Below are 22,811 nucleotides of genomic sequence, written 5' to 3'. Positions count from 1 at the left end.
TGCTATTTTTATCCTTTTGAACGCAGTCATAAGCAGGTATACATCCACTGTATCCACAAGTAATGTTTTGGCAAGAGCATCTGCTACAAAGATAGACACAGATAGTCTTGTATGGGTCTCACTGGTGTCTCTGCACTTGTGGAAGAAATCATAACAGTGGTATGGCACAACACCAGGAACCAAGACGTCTTAATGCTTTGCCTTGCTCAGCCACAAGCTCCCTGGACTACCTTGAGAAAATTTACCATGCAAACCTTTTTCTCCTCACTTCTGATAGTGAACTGTTTGGCAGCTTACCCTGCAAAAGAGGATCTGTGGCATTCCTCCTGCAGGTCTGCAGTGGAGACTAATGGTGGAATATTCTTCACAGAGAGTGTTAAGTGGAACAAGCCTCCTGCATCTGCATTGGCCACCAAATCTGATGCCTTTGTTATTTTGAATTAGAATAATCAGTGTGAAATGAAGCAGTTCTCCTCCCCCATATTTGCTCTCCTCTTTCTTGATTTTTATTAGCCTATTTAGTGCTCCCTTGGGTGTCTTTGCATCATCTATTTCTTGTAGTATTATGGTGGGTCAAAGCATCCCTCTACAGTTTTAGCACGCCTGTTTTCAGGCTGTATACAATGTGCTTATGTCCATACTGAAGGGCTCTGAAAATTCTCTACCAACCACCCTGGTATCTGTCTTGTGTGCTGTGTTCACTGCCATTTACTATCCCTAACCTGAAAAACTGTATAAAGACAAATGGCAGAGCTCCAGGACTTCTTTTCACTTACAGAGGGCTTGAAAAACAGAAAGAAGAGTCAGGATCTCAGCATATTAACCTGGTTTCTTGCGGTCCTCTTTGTTAAAGGAGTCAGAAAACTGCATCTCATGATAAAGAGTTCAGGGTTAATTTCACACAATACTGCACATAACTCCCTCCTTCTTTTCCCCTCCTCCCCCGGCCTTTCACACCAGCTTTGAGTTATGACTCTCCTACACTAATGAGATAAACAACATAACTCACTGCAGGTTCTGCTATTTCCTCTATAAGCAAATGGTTGGAACCTTCTCTGGTTGCCCTATAAGGCACCAGAGGGAGAGACAACTGAGCCAGGGCTGAAGACAGTAAGACCTGTATGTGCATTATTTCCATATGCACTGTGAGATTGACTGTGGAGGGGCTAGATTTGAAGCATTCAGAACTGACCCTTTCCTTGTTGCCCCTCCTTTGTGTAAACAATTGAAGATCCACACTGCATGTGGGCCAATGCAGCGACAGACGGGGGTCAGGGTGAAGAACTGAAGGTTAGCATTTGATGGGTTTGGATCAAGTGAAGGTCTGCTATGTGTTTTATCTTCATTGGATGGCTGTGTATTACTGAGCAAGGGTACTGTGAATAGGAACAGAAAGCTTACTTCAGGAGGTGCAGAGATGGGTGTCATATCATCCATGTCTTATTGATCTATCTGCCACCTGGAGTGGGCTGTGGGTCCTCTAGGGAAGAGGCTTTCCCATCTCTGTCTTTTCAAGGATACCTGCTTCATTTGTCATTGGGCTCTCAGCACTTTCACTGGCCTGGCTGAATCCAGAACTGGTATTTCATATGAGAGCACTCAAGAATTGAACCCACCTTAACAGCTACTCCCCCAAAACTGCAGTAGATCCTTGCTCCTCTGTGTCTGGGACAAATGCTCAAAGCTGTGATGCTTATTTCGTTCAAGTGACTCCTCTGTGGATGCCTATGCAATGGAAGGCTGATTCTCTGTCCTATCTCTTTGGTCTAGCAACCACCATTTCAGTGTTGTGAGCAAGTTCTTACACAGGACCTGTTGTGGAAGGGTGAGGCTTCTTGCCTCCACCTCTTTAATTACTCACATCAGAGCCGGGCACAATCCACCTCATCATAATAGCAATTGTTTGCAGCGGTTAATGTTTGCAAAGTGCCATAAAGAAGTGTGTTCAAATACTGTAGAAATGCTAGTTATTCACATTTTTGTTCCCAAACCAGTCCTAAGCACCCCACTCTGAAATGCGTCCTTCTTGTGGCGGGCATAATGCCCAGCAAGGTGTGCAGCAATGAGAGCAGGGTGTGAAAAGCTCCAGTTCAGTAGCATTCTGTGTCCTGGAACAGCCAGGATCCCTGCAAATACTCCATGGCTCAGCCATACCCAGGCAGTGTGCTGTAGATACTCCATTTATCCAGTAAGACCTTGAGAAGTAGGTGGAAAGTGCTGGGGTCTGAACTGGCATTCCCAACAGCTGAAATATTTCAAAGCAGAAGCTTAGGCTTCACTTGCCGAATTTGATTAGCCTGTTCCCTTGAGGTGAATAGTTTTGTTGTGTCTTTTCTCTTTTTGTTCCCCAAGTAGATAACAGGATATTGGTTTTTTTATTATCCTCATTTGGTTCAGTGAGTCAGATTTGTTCCCAAGCTGGTACACTATCCTGGCTGCTTCAGAGGGGGTGAGAGAGCTCTTGGGCAATCCTGCTGCCCTTGAGCTGTCCTGCTTTACTGGTACCCCCTTGGTGTTGTCCAGCTGTTCACTGTTAGTATAGTTTCAGATATGGTAATACCACTCCTGTCCTCTCTCTTCTGTGGTCTTACCTGTTTTCTAAGGGCAATGAGTCTGGAATTGCAGTCATGCTCTGTAGCCCCTTCACAACTAATAGCAACAGCAGAAGGGCAGAAGAGCCAAAGCAGAATTGGCGGATGGAGGAGGCAGGGGAGAGAATGGAATTCTTCCAAGTGGATGGAGGAGGCAGGGGAGAGAATGGAATTCTTCCAACGTTTCTGTGTCTTGCTGGGAATTTCTGTGTGTCATGAGTATCTGGGGCAGTTGAGGATACTTTGAAGCACTTGGCAGTGTGCTAGTAGAGATGCATTCACAAAGCCGTCCTGTATTCTGAATACAAGAAAGCAAAGCGTAGCTTGAACGTTGGCTAAGGGGTGGGGTGTCTGTCAGGAGAGCCAGGGCAGCTCAGAAGCCAGCGATGTCAAATGTGATTCAGTGGAGCATGCAGTAATATAAACATGCAGTAATATAAACATTACTGCTGTATCTCCTCCTGCATTCACGATGTTGGCATGAGGAGTTAATAACCATCATGAAGAATCAGTCTTCCCACAAAAGTCCAGAATTTAAGCAAAAAAAACAGAGCCCAAATAGCCAGAGCTCATGGATCTTGGTTTGCTCCCATTTGGAAGACACAAATTTCCTGAGCTGCTCTGTGCCTTATCGGGGCCTTATGATTTGCGTGTTGGAACTTCATCCCTTCTCTCCCAAGGGGCTTTCTCTGTCCGTGAAGGAGGCATCGCCCCTGTGACCCAGGAGAGTCTGAAATTCTATTTACCCTGAAGAAATCACAAATTATTTATTGTGCAGCTTTGGTTTCAGTGAGATGAGTGAAGTGTCTAAAGTGAGACCTAGATTCTCTGTAGGCCTCATCCCAAGAGGTGCTGAGGAGCCTCAGGAGCACTGGATGCCTCGAGTGCATAGTTCTGCCTCATGGTTTGTAGGATTGAACCCTCCGACAAGGAGACACTGGAAGGGCAAGAACAAAGATGCTAGAGATGGTGCTCATGGTTTAAAAACTGAAATGTATTTATTTTTTTCCTTTGATCTTCAGGCCTGGCCCCAGGTCAGCTGTACACATACCCAGCACGTTGCTGGCGCAAAAAGAGGCGTTTGCATCCCCCTGAGGATTCCAGACTGAAGCTGCTGGAAATTAAACCTGGTAAGTATTTCTTTGCCTCTCTTTCCTGTGGTGCAGAGCAGCTGGCGTACATTCAAACCTGGCATTTAGACCTTGTATTTTACCTTTGTCCCTCTCCAACCTTTTCTCTTTGCATCTTACTTGGTTTGCTGTAACAATAACCACCAAACCTCTGCACACAACTCATCCTTTACAGAAATGTGTCCAACTTGTATTGAATGCAATGGGAGCTGAATTTACCTTCTATAGGGGTGAATCCTGGCCTCTATTAGCAAGTTCATAAGGATGTAAAGGATCAATACATTACCAATTATTTTCTCAGTGTGTTATTAATATAAAATGTCAATTTGGCATTGGCTGCCTAATCTTTGTGGAAAAAGACCACTCTGTGTGTGGAACAGTACACTGATAAGATTTTTCATAATGGGGCTGGGGACCAGGGGTGTGACCAGTTTATAAACAGCAAATAATAAAAATTAGTGAGCATATGACACACTTGTATGCCTGTATGTGTACCTTAGTCCATTCTTCTTTCATTCTTGTTGTCCTTGGTACTCTTCCCCCACAATTAAACTATGCGAAGTGATGAGTGTGGATGCTGAACGAGTGACTGTAAAGCAGATGTGGAGGAGCTGCAGCTGTGTCAGGTAGAGCATAGTGTTGTGCATTCTTCCCTGCAGTTAGTAATAAAGGCTTACTGTCTTTGGGGTCAGCTGTTATGAGAAAGAGGGAACACACGTTTTCACAGCTGTATGTGGTTTTTAAGAGGTGAGACACTGCCAGTATAAAAAGTACAGGAGAAAACCCCAAAATGTAAATTAAGAATATTTTAAAAACCTGTTTGACAGAAGAAGGTGTCTGGGAACTGAGCTATGCTCAGCAGTACTGATGACTTTGCTTCTGTGCAGTCGCTGGTGAAGAGAGAGGAAGGGGAGATAGAGACACGTTCTAAACCCAGTAAAATCAAGGGGAAATATTCATGTTGATTTTGGTAGAAACAATTCTTGAAGGCTCCCTACCTTCAATATAGGAGATGTCAGCAGATAGTCGGACAAGAGGAAGAAATGCCTGTAACCATTCAGTTGGGGTTCAAACGAATCTCAGCCAGCAAACAGAACCAGACCTCACAGCAGAGCTGTTCAGAAAGGACTGGTGAAATCAGTCAGGTGCACTGACAGAAGTGAGACTGGACTCTAGGAAGGGGATCATGTTGGCCCATAGAAATGCTACCTCAGACTTTGTGATGATGCAAACACTGCTGCAGCTTGGTAGTTTAGTAAGGTAAAACAGTAGTGTAGAGTTCGACTTCTTTGTTTGCATTATTCTTCTTTGCTGTACTCACTGAATGCCAAATTAGTGCATCCTACATGCCACAGGGCATGAAAGACAATTACCACAAACTTATCAGATAAAGAGACCTCAGCATGTCTGTCTCTGTGTTGTTTTCCCTGCTATAAACATCTCTTCTGCATCTCGGGAGTGCTACTTTTGTTGTGTTGCCGGTGGCAGCCAAATAAGGCAAGTTACATTGCTCTGCCATTTAAATCTATTTTCCAACAAATTTCTATCTAGTGATTAACTTTCCTTATTGGTTACACCACAAAATAATTTCACTCCATCTGTGCATATTCAGAACAGACTCACTAGCCAAAAATGGGATTTTTCTCTGCTCCGATCTGAAAGTATAAAACCTATGGAAAACATTGGCTCTCCATTTAAAGGTAGCTTTTGACAATTTGAGAAAGAAGTAGTGTAATTTATTTTCAGGGTGGATGGCAGAAATACTCCATGTTTTGGAGGCAGACACCATGGTAAAACCTAGTGCTGAACCTAGGAAACTACCTTATGTTGACCTTTTTATTCCGCAGTTAAACATTAGATGACTGTGTGGAGAAAAGATGTGGCAATTTAAGATCCCTTAAAAAGCACAGAGATGATAACTATAGGACATCTAAAATAAATTTGGAAGAAATCTAATCTAGATCTTCCATAGTTTCACTCCACCTAGGGCTTGGATATCCTAGTCACGGCTTAGAACTGTTCTCAGCAGCTAGACAGTGCTTGTGCTCAGTTAATATGAGAGCAGCTGATTTTTAATCAGGAGGCTGTTGAAGTGGTTATACGTTATACAACATATGGAAGCAGTGCAATTCTACAACATCGAATAAGGGCTAAACCTTAGTTTTACTATGTTTTCCATTTGTTAACTGTTTAGAATACTTCTCATAAGACTGTCACTGTAACAAACACAGAAGGGGATCTTAACTCCAAAAGCTACCAATCTAGCAGTCAGTGGGATTGGCACCACGGGTGTGAATACTTGCTTGGACTGCATCTGCGCTTTTGGAGTGGCTCATTACAGGGCTAAGTCGCATCCAGATGTTCAAGACTTCTACATAATTCAGGGTATATATAGACCTAGGATTTTTGTTTTGGTAAATCATCAGCTGGTCAGTAAGTAGAATCATACTATTGTCTTGCTAGCAGTTCAAGGGTATAATAAATAATTTATTAATAATACAGTATTTAGACTTACAACCTACTTTTGCAGTGTTGGTACCTTGCAGGTTTAGGTAGTACATGACACAACTCAGTGAGTGAGAGTTTCATATACGGTAATACAAAAACCTAACAAAGAAAATAATCGTGCTCCAATGGTCTCCTGTTTTTTGTAAAATGCAAGTGCACTATAATGTTTTTCTTGGGGTCAGTTGCTGCTTGCTTCTTAATAAAACATGGTGCTTTTATTGTCCTGGTCTGTTGCTTTTATTTGGTTTCAAGTGGAAGTGTTTGGATTTAAGAATAGTTGCAGCCAAAGTCGTAAAGATCAGAACACTGGAGTAGGTGTTGCAGCCTTTAGATGTCCATTTTCCTCTGCCCCTACTCATAGTTAGGTGCATGGATTGCCCTAGTAAAGTTGTTAGATCAAAGGACTAGCAATGTTCATGTGACTTCTATTTCTAATGTTCATGTTAATACTGTCCTCCATCCCATTAGTAGCCTATCCAATAGATGTGCAGTAGAAATAAAGTATTGCCAAAACTTGCTGCTTCAATGACAATACAGTCAATATCATTTCCAGACCTTTAGGAATTACAGTAAGTATTCCTGACACTTACTTTCATATGGGCTTGTCTTCGGCTTTCAGTGGTATATGCATATCATCAGAACCAAGCATTACGGCTAAAGTGCAGTCTAGTTTTCACCGTTGTAATGGATTTGAGCTGTTACACAAGTCATTATAGTGTAGCAGTCAAGACTCCTATGAACAGTGGTATAGATTTGAAACGAATCCCCAGTCACAGGCAATTTATTGACATGTTAATACTGTGATTGCCTAGGTACAGCATGCTAAAGTTATTAGATGTTGATACTCTCATAATATTAATGAAACTAGACTTCTGTTCAATCAAGTATGGGCAAACCTGATTCTCTGCAGAACTGAGCACTTGAGCGCGAAGCAGTGGGAGGGCTGGAAGCAGCTCATGCTTCCACACTCACTCATCAGCTGGCTGTTCTCCTGCCCAGTAAAAGAGGAAGAGCAGAGCAGAGCTCCTGTGTATGGGAGGTCTATGAGTCTGGGAGTGGGTGAGGGAGAGTGTTGGGTTGGGCTAGGTCACCTGTTCTTCCAGAGGAATGGGAGAAGAAGGAGAATTTCCAACTCTCCTACCACCACCTTGAACTGCAGGTGCCGCAAAGGCAAGCTCTAGGGTTCTGGCCCTGAGTAATATCAGAGCAGCTGCAAAGATGAAGCTTAGAAGTGGAAGAGAGATCCCTGATTACACTCAAGGCCCCTTGAAATTTTAATTGCTCCTTGTCCTATATACTTAGTGTTTTTGAGGTACTGGGTGATATGGTTCTGTGTTAGGTCACGTATCAATGTTATGGAAGTGGTATTGCCTACAGTAAACCCTGCTGACAGTCAGGTATTACCCAAGCTTTGCAGCTATGCAGATGAGAACAGATAGGGTGCGTATGGCCAAAAACTCTGGTGGAATTTAAATCAGTAGTGTCCTACTTCAGTTTTACAAGATGGCTAAATATAGAGACGTACATACATGCACACAGAGCTTTTATTTCATGTGCTATGTAAGTGTAAAGAATATCACTGGAAAGCTTTTGTCTCAATTCACTGTTGTCCTTTGGTTTTGGACTGAAAGCCAACAGTGAGGTCTCCCAGCGGGCAGCCTTCTCACCCACTTGGAGGGTGTGGAGTAGAGTTTGTGTGTGCTGCTACTGTGGTGAGAATGAGCTGGTGTCTGCGCTAGTGTCTGTCCTGTTACTTATCTCTGGGCAAGCTAGTGTTCAGGTGAACTACAGAAATGGTGCCTTTTTTTTTTTTTTTTTTTTTTTTAAAATTGTTATTTGTTAGAAACAGGATTTGATTTTGGTAGGTGGTGCCAAAGCAACAGTCCTGCAGTGTATTTAGGTCAAGTGTTAAGCAAATATTAGGTCAAGTGTCAAATAACTCAACATCAAGGAGTGTGGATGATGATGAGCTTTATATCCAAAGAGGCTGCACGACCCACATCATTTTACTGAGCAATTCCACATGGATCCTGGTAGTTTCTGACTGAGCTAGAGCAAATCTCATTTTATTTTTGGCACACCACGTAGAACAACAAAAAAAAACTCAACAAATTTTTGTGACAGGGAGGGTGAATAATTTTCTGTTCTCATCCGATGGGTTACGGTGCCCATCTGCACACTGGCCATGCTGAATCCTGAGGTTGGTCCATCGTGTACCTAACAACATTCCTGTAGCACTTTGAAATAAAATGAAACTTTATATTGTGAATCCAAATCTGGGAGTAGGGATGCTGGAAGCTGTTGGGTTTTTTGTTTGAGTTGTTTTGGGGGGGTTTTGGTTGTTTTTTGGTGTTTTTTTGTTTGGTTTTTGTGTTGGGTTTTGTTGGGTTTTTTTAGGAAATTTCAATGTGTGAGAAAACAGAAACATTCATCATGGCTGTAGGAATCCCTAAACATCCCACCTTCTTTTTTCCTATCTTTTTTAGCAAATTAGGAACTTCTCATGCAACTGGGGGGAAAATTAATTTTTTACCATCTCTAGCTTTTATTTATACCAAAATAAATACTGATTTCTGCTGGGCCTTCTCTTTTGGGTGTCTTATCCAGCAAAATACCTAAATACTGGTCTAAATTTAAGTAGGTGTTTATTCATCAGCTAAGCCTGCAGCTTACAGATGAGTCCATCAGTGCTACTGAATCAAAACAGTAGGCTCCAATTCTCCACTAATCTTGCCTTCAGATTGCTCACAGCAGGACATGGCACCACAGACAAGAGCTGCTGCTCTATGGCACTTACACATCCAGCTATGACTCAGGTTAGAAAAAACGACTTTCTGTCACCAAGAGAAAACTCATCATCCTGGACCTCCGTGTGAAGCAGCTTCTTCCTTTTATACACATATTTAACCAGATTATTCCATCTCATCCACCACCTTTAAATTCTTCCTACAATGGGGATCTTTGCTGGTCCACGTCTCTGGCCAGATAAAGTTTGCTTTCCTTTTCTTACGTGGCACTAAGAATAGCAGAGAACCCATCCCTTTCTGCATGTATTCACTGACGCCGCATCATGATATAGAAGTCCTGCACTGAAATATCTTTGTCTCATTGCCAGTCTGCAGCAGAGGTGCCAACCTCTGCATTTAATGTCTTGCCCTGCTATCACGTACTTGCATCACCTGTATCCCATACAGGACTACACAGGACCAGGGACAACAGAATATCTCTTTTTCTCTCAGCTTCTCAGTGTGTAAAATGGAGGTGCTAAAACACTGATCTCATCTGTCTATCTCAGACAAGTGCCTAACAGGTAGTTAATAAATCTTTTTAGAGAGTTTGGGAGGGTTAGGGGAGACCTTTAAATAAAAAGGAATGTCTGAACAAAGCATGCCACTTGCCAAGCCTTTAAGGTGCCAGTATTAAACATTTTGGCCATCAGCATGAAGCCTTGCAAAACTGGTATGAAAGCATACCAGCTCTGGTGCAAAACCTGGGCTTCTGTGTACCAGGATGGGAATGAAAACCAAGTTAGCTGTTACACACCCATATATACCACTAAAGAGATTCACAATAGTGAATCGTTGAGCCAGTTTTCGCAAGGCTGGCTGTGCAGTGTAGCTGTTAGAAAGATATCTCAAGTTTTTCACAGTGTAACTCTTCTTGCTTCATTTTGGCCACTCCGTGAGCCGGCCTTTGGTACATCATGGCTACTGAGGTTGTGATAACTTCTCCTTCAAACCATGCACTGTTCTTTCTGGGTATTGTTACACGTGATAAGCTGCAAATTCCTAGACTAATTCAGCTCAGTGAGTGCGAGTGAGTGTGTATTTTCCCCCAAATGGGAATTCATGATTTTGCAGGTATGGAAATAAAACACACTCCTTTCTAGAAAAGCAAATAATATTCTATAAATAGTCCAGTCAAGAAAACAAAAACATTGTTTCTGCTGCTTAACTCTGCAGTCATGCTGCTAGAATTTACAGGATTAACTTTGTGTAAATAGTTTCTCTTTCATTTGTGGGATCTGGAACAGGTCACCACAAGTATTTTATATGCACAGTTTTACCAGGAGAGCTGTGTTGGTTAGCTAAAATTGCTCATATGAATCACCTGGGATTACTCCTGGTTCTTGTGTGGCTGAGCCAGTTTGCATAATTAGGAGAAATCTGTGTGAAGAAGCCACAGGGCTTTCAAACCTCCCCGGGTTTTGATCAAAAGCCCACTGAAGCCAGACCCCTCCGGCTTTAGTCATCAGGCTAAGGCAGAAGTAGCAACTGAACAAAATAAAGCACTTTTGGAATCTGTTAAATCTCTATGTTTCTGAGTTCTCCAGGTCTTGTCCCTGAGAATGGGAACATAGGCTGCATCTGCAGTGACCCACAGACAAAGGCTGTTGTCATCTCAGAAGCAATGCAAGCCACTTAGAGGTGATTTTTCTACAGATGTGTAGTCTCAGCTGTATTTAGTACCTTTGTGAAAATAAAGTTATGATGACTTTGGAACCAGACCATTTTGAAAAACGTTGTGGTCGCTATAGCAGGCCATTAAACTGAAGGAATGAGTTGTGCTGATGAACTCCTCGGAGCCTCTACAGTGTGACTGCAGGTCGTGTCTTGGGGCTCAGTCTGTGAGACGTGAGGAAAACTTGGAGGGCTCGGGCAGTTACGATGGCATTGGCTTGAAGTAGCTGGGCTGCTTGAGAGGGACCTTGCTTGTGGTGCTGCCACCCTTTCTGTGTTATCCAACCCATTGTTTGCTTTTTTGCTTTTCTTGGCTATTGTGTGTTTGACTTACATCTGGCTGCTAGGATGCATCTTTGGGAAGAGGTTTTTCAGCACGTGCCTCTTAAGCTGCCAAGGCCTGACTGTGAATACCGTGTCTCTAGGAGATACGCTACTACTAGTGGAGAGTTAAAATGCCGTAGGATTTATCCCCTTACTATGAAGTTAACATGGATGTTTGTAAATAACCATCAGGATTACTTATTTCTGAAATAAACAGATTCAACCTTAAAAAGAGGAGAGTGCAGGTGAGCTGAGGCCAGGCTTCTCTTCTTGGAGCAAAGGTGGCTTCAGAAGAGTGTTTTGGCACTCCCAAATGGGGCTCCTAGGAGGGGGCTGCCCAAGCAGTTTGCTCCAGGCTTCTCAGGAGGAAGGGGTATGGGAGCCCCTGGGGAAGTGCCAGGGTACGGCGCCTGGGGAAATGCTGGAATCCAGCAGATTTGTTTCCCCCAAAGCGCAAATCATCAGCTCTCCAGCAAAGGGGAGGGGCAGTTGGGAAGCTGCAAGTAGGTGTCTTGCTGCTAGACCTGAACCTGAGCAGCTTTCCTGGCAAAACTCTTGGCACTTTTCTTAGTATAGCTGGTACCAATGCCTGAAAACGAATAAGCCACATCGGCAAAAGGATTTTTTGAAGCACAAAAATAGTTTAGATACAAGTACTGGACACAAGATTCTAGGAAATGGGCATCTTTTATTTAATTCACTGCGTCTGTTTTGTATGTTCATGTGAGTAATCCTGAGCATTCTCTGGTAATCACATGAAAAATGGTTTATAGGATCAAGTCCCCAGGGCTTAGTCTTGTAAGATGCCAAGCTGTCTAACCCCAGACAAGGAAAGCACCTGAGCTTGGACTTAAAGAACATGAGTGATCTTTTTGTAATTAATGGGACTTGTCACATGCTTAAAATTAAATCCACATGTAAAGTACTAGGTTGGACAGACTTGCAGGCTTGGTACTCAGCATCCTGCAAGATAAAGCCCAATAGAGTCATTGGACCACTAGATCAACCATATAGTAGAACCTGTGTGCTATTTTATAGAAGAAAATATTAACAAAGTATAGCAAAGAGATTATGAGATATCATTACATTCAAAATATGGTTTTAAAAAATATTTTATTCAATTTTATCATTCTGACACATAGCAAATGAAATTGTTTTGTAGTATGAAATATTATAAAATTTATAGCATGTGATATTTTGCAGGTGCATAATATAAAGGAATGAGCAATAAATGTTAATATAAAGTCCAGTTTGAACTCTTACAAGCAAGCTTTACAGATTTGCTGAGAATAGAATGGAGAGTGTGATGGCTTCCCCTCCCACATCCCTGCACCTCCCACCACCTTCCATGGTGGAAGTCTTCAGTCTGTCATTCCCATTCTCTGGAGTAATCATTTTACAACCTCCTAATCATCTTGTACCTGAGAGATATTAAGTGTGTTTTTATTAGATTACAATTCATTTCAATATTCCCTGCATTTTGCATTTGATTGCCTAATAGTTTATTGCAGGTATTTTATGCTTCAGGATCCTGACACTGTTGGTATTTGCAGTGGTGTCCATTCCCAACAATGAACTCCTTGGGGAAAGGAGGGTCGATGCAATGTACCTTTGGGGAGGGATTAATAGAATAGATGGATATGGCTTTTCTGTTCAATGTCTTCCAAACCAGAGATCTCGCATAGGATGCACTTGGAGCATGGTTCCCCTTAAACAAACAAGGTAATTTAGGGCCAGGACGTTAGCTGTTGTAGGCGGGTACAGTTCCACTAAAGACTATAGCAAGCAATAATTTTCATCAGCTAAAGTTATGGTTCTTGAAGTAGGAGAAAGGCTGAAAACTTTACCCTTCTTGATGGAAACGATGCACTTCTGAATGCATGGCATTGCCCTCGCGAAGTATGGGGGTGATGTCTTAGGAACGCATATGGTCATGATTAATATCCTATGCATGTCCTACAGAGCTGTAGTGAAAATCCTTTTGTTGTTGGCCTAAAATAAACAGCACTGCATGATGGGAACAAAAGACAAATTTTCAACACCGGCTCAGACTACATTTAAACACTTTAAGTAGGTGACTCATTTCTTGGTGTTTTTGTTGGTGAATGCTTTTATCTTCTCATGATTTCCTTGGTACAGTCTGTGAGCGACACGGTTACAGATACGTACTACTCTGACAAAGTGAGGTTCATAGCTATAGGAATTTCTGGAGTGCTGCTGTATTTGTAAATGATGCTATGGGTACATCTGCCATGTAATGCTCATTGCCTAAGTGAGGTAGCAGCACGGCAGGAGAACTGGAAACACAGAGGCTGTATCTGTGAGCAATGCTATAGACCAGGACAGTATCAGCAAACAAAGACACTATTAACTAAATCGAAAGGAGTCAGGATTAAGTGCTTTGTGCCTCTGAAGCCGCTATACCAGGGTTGGCATTATAAATATACTTAGAAAATATTCTTCCAGGGATCTTTCTGTTAATATCTGAATGGGCAAAATAAAAAAATTAACTTCTCTCTGCTAAAGATGATGCCCCAAGTACATCTGAACTCTCAGCAAGTGCTACAGATGGAACCAGAGTGCATCCAACTTTTTTGTTTTGCCTTTCAATCCTGAATCTTAATTAGTTCCCTACTGCTTTAGTACATGCACAACATTTTAATAGTCATAAGGACTTACTCCAATCCACGTTGCCATTTCCACAATTCACTCTTTCATACCACTAGCAATTCTCCCCCCTCTCCTGCCGGCCCCCCCCCTCAGCCCTGCATTTAGGAATAGCGTAAAGAAAACTAAATAGCCAAGAGTGTAGCTGTAGATTGATGAGGTTGTCACACCATTCTCTTCACCGTTTTCTTCCGACCTGCACTATGCTCTAATAGATGGATGATTGCTGGGGGAGGGAGAGAGTTAGCAAATCCCACAGCCAGATGTTCAGGGATGGACAGAGCGACCTTCTCAAGGAACCCAGAGGAGTACAACCGTGTCCTTCTGAGAGAGAAGGACACTCAGGTGCCTCCGGCTGCCCGTGTTTATCTCTCTTTTCAAAAGGAGCACAAATGGGCTCAGCATGGCTGCAAGGATGGATGTTTCTCAGTGCATCGCGGGAAATGACCAGTCATCCGTCTCTTCACTGTGGAGCCTGCCTGCAGCCATCAATCTTGTAGCCCAGCACGGCAGCTCCTTTGGCTTAGTTTGGCTCAACGTTAGATGAACAAAGGGAAATGAAAGCTGAGCAGGGAAAAGGAGAGAAGAGCAACTATTCTCTATTTCACTTTGTTTTCCCCTTGCATGGCTATCTCTCCCTCTTCCCCATTATCATCTATTTTCACTGTGTTTTGTAGGTGCGGAAAGGGCCCAGACTGTATATTTTCAGGATCTAGGACTCTGAGGCATTTTTCTGTTAGCAGAGAGGGGAAAGGAGAGAGGTATTGAAAAGGCATAATTCAAGGCCCAAAGCTTCCATTTTTCAGACTTTTTTCTGGGGCAGTTTTCAGAACAAGCCAGCCATGGTTTAGCTGCAGTAGGCAAGGGGAAGGAATAGCTTTCCTCCATCTTGCTGTTTTCATCCCTTGTTCTTCCTGATTCCTTCCTCAATGCCACTTTAGTGTTTTCAGGTGTGTACTTCATCTCTCCATTCCTGTTCTATTAAAAAAGCAATCAAAAGAGCCACATGATGGGGCTTTCTGGAGAAAGATATGTACTGATGTCTGGAGTCATGATAGCAGCTCCTGTCAGCAATCGCAAGCTTGCTTGAGTCAAGCCCGCTTGATGCAACAGTGCTGGGGCTGCACAGGCTTTGCACAGGCTGCCTGAGCTAACCCAGCACCCATGGCTTCTGCTGTGAAACTGGAGGTCGTGCCAATATCTTCGCTGCAGTTGACATGCAGCCCATGAGAATAAAAAGCATCCAGATGTGTCTGCTTGTACACTTAGCACTGAATTAACTAATTTCATCACTGAACTCAGATGGGCCAGGTTTTGCTTGAAGTGCTCACATCTGGTATACTTTGAGCCAGGCTGGAAGGAAAAGAGGTGTGTGAATTCACTACCTGCTGGACTCTCACAGCTAGGGTCTGCTTTTTTCTATGCTGAGCTGTAACATGGTTGCTTATTCTGTTTTCCCCTGAAATTCTTGCCTCTGGATATCATAGCAGAATATGTTTGTCTTATTTTGCAGCAGGCTTGTTTAGAGATAGCACTGTTCCCCCTAGCACTGCCCCACTGTGGTGTCCGACCGATGTTTTTAAAAACCCATGTGATTGCATTTACTTTTCCTGGTTGACCTCAACGGTCTAAGCATCAGGTCTGAAAGGGCCAGACTTCCCTGCAGAACTGTGTTAGGAAATTTCTCTCTCCCACTTTTAGGCAAAGAACTGACATCTCCCAGGCATACACAGAGCTTATTGGGAGATTCAAGGCCCAACTAAGCACTGAGATGGAGCAAGGGAGCTCTGCAAAAGCAGATATTGGACATAGAGATGTCTGAGGAATCTTTACCTGCTTTCAACCCAAATGTGCCATCTGGAGGGAATAGACTTACGCCAAGATGGGGAAAATTTATACCATCATGGATTTAAAGAGCTGCTTTGCAGTTTGTGCTGAGGTTCTTTTTTCTTTTTACTGTAAACCTAAAGCATTAACCCTCCAGGAAAACATTTGTTTAGTGAAAACCGGTTTCTCCTCCCCCACACCTTGTGTGAGCAGGCTTTACAAGTGGGCACAAGGCCTTTCTGAGTGGGGCTATTCAGGGAATTTTTTTGTTTGTTTGTTTTTGTGTTTGGGTTTTTTTTTTCAAAATAGGTAGCATCTTTTTCCAACCTGTACATTTAATTGTGCCTATTTTGAATTGAATGGTCGTATTTTCTGCCTCTACCCATTTTGCCTCCCTGCAAATTTTGAAAAAGACAAATCTTGTTCATGTTGTCATGAGACAGCCTACCCCAGATGGCACATCTGTGTCTTGGGATGCCCTCTGGCTGGCCTGTTGGCAGGCGTTCCCGTGGCTTTGAAGGTCACCTTGTTTACACCTTGCCTTTTCCCCCCTCCCTACTCAGAGGCTTGCTGAGCCTGCAGGCTGGGCTTCACCATCTGCATTTTCTCTGGTGCCATTAATCTTCCTGTTTACCATTCTGTTATTAATTCTAGAGTTCACCTTTTTGTCTAAACGCTTTATAGGCCTCTTGGAATTTCTTGCCTTTTTGTGGCAAGAGAGCCGAGCATCTCAGCAGATGATTTGCTTTGTTCTTTCCCATTTCTGAAAAGATACCTACTATCAACTCATGCCATTTTTCTATTACAAGCCTTCCTTCTTATAATAACATTTTTCAATTATATAGCTTCATCTGTCAGATGCATCTTACTGTATGAGTAAATATTACCCTCATTCCTTGGAATTTTTGAATTGGGCATTGAAATCTGGTGTCTGTGGAAATAGCCTTGCTTTTTCAGTGTTTTTCTTAGCTGGAAAAAAAGATGTGTTTAAACCTGGCTTTGTGAGAACCTGTAAGAACACCTTGCATTTTTGGTGCATTTTATTTGAATCCCTGAATGCCTATGAATATTAAACAAGCTCTTCCAAACCCCAGAGGATAGATGAAGACTATCTCCATTTGACAGGTGATGGAAGAGCAGAGGGTACCTTTGTTAAGAGTTTGGCCCAAGATCACATGGTGAGAGAGCAGCAATGCCAAGGGCAGCGTCTGGGGTGATTGCTCCCTATCCCATCCTAAAATCATCACCGCTTTGCTGTGGCCTTTCTGTTCTTCAGTGGTTTACGCAGGTTTGCTATTTACTGAGCCAGGGATGCTGAGCCAGCTCTGCTTGGTGTGGTTGACTTCTTCAGACACTGCACCATGTGAATGTGGCTCTCCCACTTCCCAGGCCCTCCTGGGTGGCAGGGCACTGTCTTCCCACAAGTGGGAGCGTTGCAGACAGAGATGCCGAATCAGGACCAGGACACCTGCGCTCTGGCTGAGCAGTGCTAATAAGCCCTGCTGCACCCTTGCTGATGCCTTCAGAGCTGACTGGGTGTTTCTGCCTGCTCTCCAGCGCTTTGGGTTTTAGAAGGGCCTCATTAATGGAGTTGCCACATCATGTGGGCACATGGAGCCAGCCAGAGCTGAGCACTGCACTCAAGCAAATAACCCCCCTCAGTCCGGAGCATGAGAGAGCGCAGAACAGGCTCCCAAGAATCATTGCAGGACTCAGATTGGCTTTGGCAGGTTTATCAGCTCTGGCTTAGTGCCGGCTCTGCTAGGCCCGGACTGAATTAATTGGGATGCTTGTTCACTGCAGTTGAGAGATAACTGCATTACAGAGATTTATCTGTTACTAAAGGTATCCACTGTCCTCGATAAGGAAGAGGAGAAGCTATGAAGAATCTCACAGAATTTGCAGCAAGGTTACAGCATGGCTGGTTTTACGCATGGTTTATGTATGAGTTTGCATCTGGTATGAGTGTTTTTATTCAGTGCTGTTGCATATGGAAATAGTACAGTTGATTGTGGTGGAGGTCCCTTCCCTGTTACCATTTGCAGAGTGTGCAGTATGGGGGTGACTGGCCCAGCTGCGTGGTGTGGGGTTGACTGGTGTTTGCTAATAGCTGTCTGGTTACTGGACAGTAATCAGATCGTGGTTCCCCTGATGGGACAAAAGGCCCCTCCATCTGTGTGAGTGTATCAATATGACCACTTGCAGATAGCTAGGCCAAGTTTTCTCTTACTACAGAAAGGCCAGAAGCCCTGTTAGGGTGCTGCAAAGCCCAAAGGAATAGACTCTGTATTCAGGAATTTTCTCTAAATTGTAGCAATTACCCAGCCTCTGTGCCTTGGTATTGCCTACAGTATTGCCTGATGCTGCAAAAGTCTTGCTGCAGTCTAAGCCCACCTAGAACACAAATGCAAGAGTGACCAGAACACAAATGAGTGCTAGAATAATGCTATCAAATGGAAATATTCCTTTATGATTTGAGCCTTGAGGGTAGTTACCCAATCCAGCATTTAGGCTGATACTGTAATTTGGCAGACTTTGAGAAGCAGGTACAGTATGTTATACGTGACAATGATTTATATCTGTGCGGAGAAATAAATCTGTAAAGAACTTCCAAGAGACAACTGACAGGAGGGCTGTTTTTTTTTTATTGAGAGATTTTATAGAGGCATTCTAGTCTGCCAAAGAAATACAGCTGCTTGTAAAGTCCACATTTTGATGATGGGTTAAACCAAACAATGCTTAACCTTATGTTTGAGGGCCTCTGCTGTTTTCTACAGCTTTATTTCTCTGTCCTGTTGTGTTGCAGACTCCTGGGATGTATCTTAGCTAGAGGCTGATAGAAACTTTCCATTGGATCCTGGTCTTAAAATTCAAAGTTGTCCTCTATTTTTCTGCAGTTTATGCCCAGGATGAAGAGTGAAGGTGTACAGTCCCCTCATATCGTAACTCCTTCTGTCTTCTTCCATCCATCTCTTCGTTTTCTCCCCCTGCCCCCTGCTCCCCCTCAGCCTCAACATGAGATTAGCAGCATTGCAGGAAGAGGTGCTAGGGAGACATTGGGATGTTCCAGTCTCCCAGTGTTCCCTGGAGCAAACCTCAGTCATGCCTCAAATTTGCAACAAGTGTTTACTAAGATTAATTTCTGAGCTTTATAGGGTCCCATGGCTCCCAGCCTGAAGAGGAGTTTTCACTTAATGGCAGAGAGTTCTCTGAACTATTCTTTCCACACAACATGGTTTGTTTCTGAGGAAACCAATACTGTCTTGTTTTCAAGTATCCTTGCTCCTAAAACCAGTTTATCATTCTCTTTGACTGGATTCTTCTCACCATGGCCCTGTTTATCTTGAGAGTGCAATAATATACATGAGGTTTGGGGATGGAATTGGCAGGGGAGACAAGGAGTTACTGGAGTAGCCTTACAATCTCCGGTACAGCCATGGCTTTATTATGTCTGTCTTGGATTAAAAATAAAATGAACTTGATGTTTACTAGTTTCTAGGGGCATTTGTTTGGTTTTATGGACTCATTGTGAGAGCCTGTGTTATCAGCAGTCTAGTCTCAGGGGAGGCCAAGGGCTGGGCTGGCAGGAGGTCCTGTGGACCAGGGTTGAAGAAGATTGTAAGTGTAGAACTGCACTGACAAGTTTGACACAGATGGGTGCTGAATTGCTGTAGTGCTGGGAGAACAGGCTGAGTAGCGGGGACTGTGGAAGGTCAGGATTAAAGCATAAAAGCAATAACATGAGCATCTGCCCCCAGGATAGCAGGAGACGGTGCAGTGAAAGAAGGGTTTTGAAGATCCAGATCTGTAGGAGGAGTGAAGATCTGTGCTGTGCTGTGCTGACAGAGGCATGCTTATAAAAAAACTTGCAGAGCCCTGCCTTTAGTATATCTGGTTCTGGTCACTGCTGTGAATGCATCAATTCCAAGGACGCTAACAAATTACTGTACTGACCATGAACGCAACAAGCAAGCAAGCAAGCTAGGTAAGGAGAGTCTGGTTGTGCACGCACAGAAAAGCTACAAAATCCAGATATTCACGTAAGGCATTGTCTCCTCTTTCTTTCTTAAGGGATTCCATCCCCCCTGCCCCCACCCTTTGCACTCTAACGCTATATTTGTGCCTTGGAGATGTGGAGATGAGCGTATGATGGATGGATGGATGCTGCTTGTCTGGGTTTTTCACCACCATTTCCCCTGGGGCACTCTGTCTGCTGGCAGAGAGCACCATCCCAAAAGATGGTATCTTTTGCAAACTCGACAGCTAACAGACAGCTTCTCTCTCTGCATATTTCCCCAAAGAAGAGCAGGCTTAATCTGGTTTTTATATGGCATATTTCATTATAATCTTTTTGACTTCCCATGTTCCCAATACGCCATCATAAATAAAACGCTGGGGGTGGGAACAGCAGAGATGCTGAGGCTTCACACTCTTGTGACACTGATAGATTCTCATTTTAAACTGTCATGGGATTTAATTGCTTGCTGAGCCACTGCACTGCACTTTCAGACACATCCTGCCACATCCTCTTAATGAGCTTAGTGGCTGCATTCACTCAGCAGTAGTTCTGTTTGCTGTGAATTAGGTGGCTCTTTTAGACCACCTAGATGATATTAAAGAGGTAGTGGTTATTAAGGTAATATCTTTGGATTTATCCATCTTAAACAGCACTTCACGGACTCTTAATATATAGTTTCCTCTGGCACTTTTTATGTTCCAAAAAACCAGCACCAAGAAACAAAAATGCAAGAATCTATGTGCAAAGTCAGTGTTTGTCTAAGAGGGTTTTTGGAAGCCGGATTGCTTTGGTTTGCATAGTAGCTGTCTCTGGCGTGATAGATCATGCTGGAACTCACCCAATAAGTATCTCTGTTCCCAATTAGAACTGGAAATGGAGCTGCTTACGAGTGCACAGAGATGATGGCTTGGGTGGCAGCTGCTACTGTGGAGATGGAAATGATCCATTGTAAAACAAATACATTGCACTGTATAGAAAAAGGGATGGTTGTTTTTAATTTATGTTTCAAAGAGACACTGAAAAGTTGCTTAGCTCCCAATGCGTTGTAAACCACATGCAGCATATTTAAGGACAGGAATTTGCAGCTATTTTGGTGAATCAGAACTTGAAAAAGCCCACCATTTTGTAGGATTTGTGAAAATGTGCTTCTTTTGGAGACAGCAGTTCAGTAGAAAACAGATACAGGAATGATGCTGGCATGGGTGCTTGCTCAGATTCTACCACTGTGGTCTAAGGACCTTGATAAATAGAGAAGTTACTTCACTGAGCTGGTAAGCAGAAATAACCATGTTAATTTAATCACTATGAAAGGGACTCTGCCAAGTTAAGAAACATAAATTTTAATTATATGCACACACACACATCTTTGAATTATAATATATGCACAATATTTAGCTGTGACACCAATAATACTATGGTTCATTAAAACAGGAAGAATTCTTACATAACATTTTATTTTTCATTGATGATTTTTGTTGACTTGATGCTTCCATTTTGTGTGGTTCTATTTCCTGTATCTCCTACACTAACCAGGTGCTATTGCGTTTGCAAGACTAATCAAAATGAAATTTATCTACAAACCTTTTTAAAATTTTTATGTAAAAGAGTAAGCTTTTAGTTGTAGTACTTTTACTAGTACTTATTACTTGTAATAAAGATTATGTTCTTTGAAATTGCCATGTCTGAAGAAGAGCTTGTGATACAAACTAGGAGTTACAATAGGAAGAATTCAGAACAATTAGTGGGTAGCAAATGTTATTACCTATATTTTAAAAGGATTTGGATGTGATTCAAGGATTTAAAGACCCATAAATTCTACATGAACATTTGAGAAATTGATTGAAACAGTAATTAGGTATAAGCAGTAAAGCACCTGGGAAATGATGATATAGGAGGTTCTAACTGATGACTTTTTTTTTCCTACCAAGGAAAAGCACATCTCACTGCTTTCTTAAAATTCTTTACATGATATGTAAAGGACTAATAGATAAGGGGTTTGACAGTTTACTTAGACTTTCTGAAGACCTTTGGTATGTAATAGGCCTCCAAAGAGAAACAAAGCATTTTCTTGGATCAAAACTTTTAGAATAAGAGATGAAACAAAGAACAAAATGAAACAAAGAACTTTCATTCTAGAAAAAGGCTAACAGCTGGTGCATCAGCGTTTGGTGTCTGGTCCAGTGTTGTGTAATACAGTAATGAACAAGCTGGGGAGAGGGAGTAAAAGATTTGTACATACTACAATGTTATTTTTAAAGCCATTGTGGCCAGGGACGTCTGTGCAGGTCTCCCTAGGGAGATCTGAATGTGCATTGTGAATGGGCAGTGGGATGGACATTTTAATCTGTTACCTGTGCGCTTGAAGGTATTACTTATGGGATGGTCTTGTCTCTGTTAGGAGGTTCCTAATTCTGCTCGGTATGCAGCTTGGACATTGCAGGACACTGCCTTAAGAGTAGTATAATGAGTATTGTAATGCATTTGTTTAAATGGGGGATGTGGCTTCATCTGAAAATATCAAGTGCAGTATTGGTCCATCTTGGGAAGATTATTGAGGAGTAAGAGGAAGTTCGGAGAGGTCTGACAGTACAAAGCCGTATGGAAACTTTCCCCCAGCAGAGTAATAGAAAAGATTGTGTCTGTTTATCCTCTGAAGGAGAAGAATCAGAAGAAATGACAAAAAAGTTTGGTCAGCAGCTTCTATTTTCCCTGTCTTGTAGCAAGAACAAGGGGGCAGGCCGTAAATAAGGTGAAACACTCATTTCAAACCGTAGTTTAACTGTTGAACTCACTTAGGTGGGGAAACATCGAAAGCAAAAATGTTTAAAAATTCAGAAGGAGCTGGGCTATTCTGTGTGTTTCCAAAAGAGCCAGATTTAGGATATCTGGCAGTGATACTGCATTGATCCATCAGGACTGACCTCTTAGAGATCAAGTTGAAATACGGTATTAGGATAGACTATTTTCTTTGCATTTCTCTCCTGACAGACACTCCTATCTTCTTCTGCAGTGTCTGATGTGACTGCATAGTATAGCACAACAAGTATCAAAGCAAACAGTGGCAAGTGTGGGGTCGTGGCTTAATTTCTCAAGCCTAGAAGTCTCTCTCTGTCCTTGTTTGAAGCTTCTGACACTGGCCGGTACCTTCATAAGAAGGACAGTGAGTGGAACGGACCACACCTCCCTTCCAAACAGCAGTTCCTGTGGTCTAGGAGAAGTCTTGATCTTTCACATGAAATCTACATTTCAGGTGTTGAATTGACTTCTCAGTTTTCTTTATGGTACA

General features: G+C 42.7%; 1 protein-coding gene across 6 annotated transcripts in view; it reads left to right on the top strand.

Moving 5' to 3' along the window:
* The window catches only part of DPF3 (double PHD fingers 3), a 154,319-nt gene that overhangs the window by 59,972 nt on the left and 71,536 nt on the right, over positions 1 to 22,811 (top strand). For all 6 annotated transcript variants that reach the window (XR_003398565.1, XR_003398564.1, XM_026850099.1 and 3 more), the window contains exon 3: positions 3,614 to 3,721. Coding sequence is in view for 4 of the 6 variants with exons in the window: in XM_026850099.1 (XP_026705900.1) it covers positions 3,614 to 3,721 (108 nt within the window). In the remaining 2 variants the exon portion in view is untranslated. The remainder of the gene's footprint in view (positions 1 to 3,613; positions 3,722 to 22,811) is intronic.

This window comes from Athene cunicularia (genome assembly GCF_003259725.1).
Source record: "Athene cunicularia isolate RWA chromosome 5 unlocalized genomic scaffold, athCun1 chr5_part1, whole genome shotgun sequence".
NCBI classification, from domain to species: domain Eukaryota; kingdom Metazoa; phylum Chordata; class Aves; order Strigiformes; family Strigidae; genus Athene; species Athene cunicularia.
This window is presented reverse-complemented; position numbering and strand designations above follow the sequence as displayed.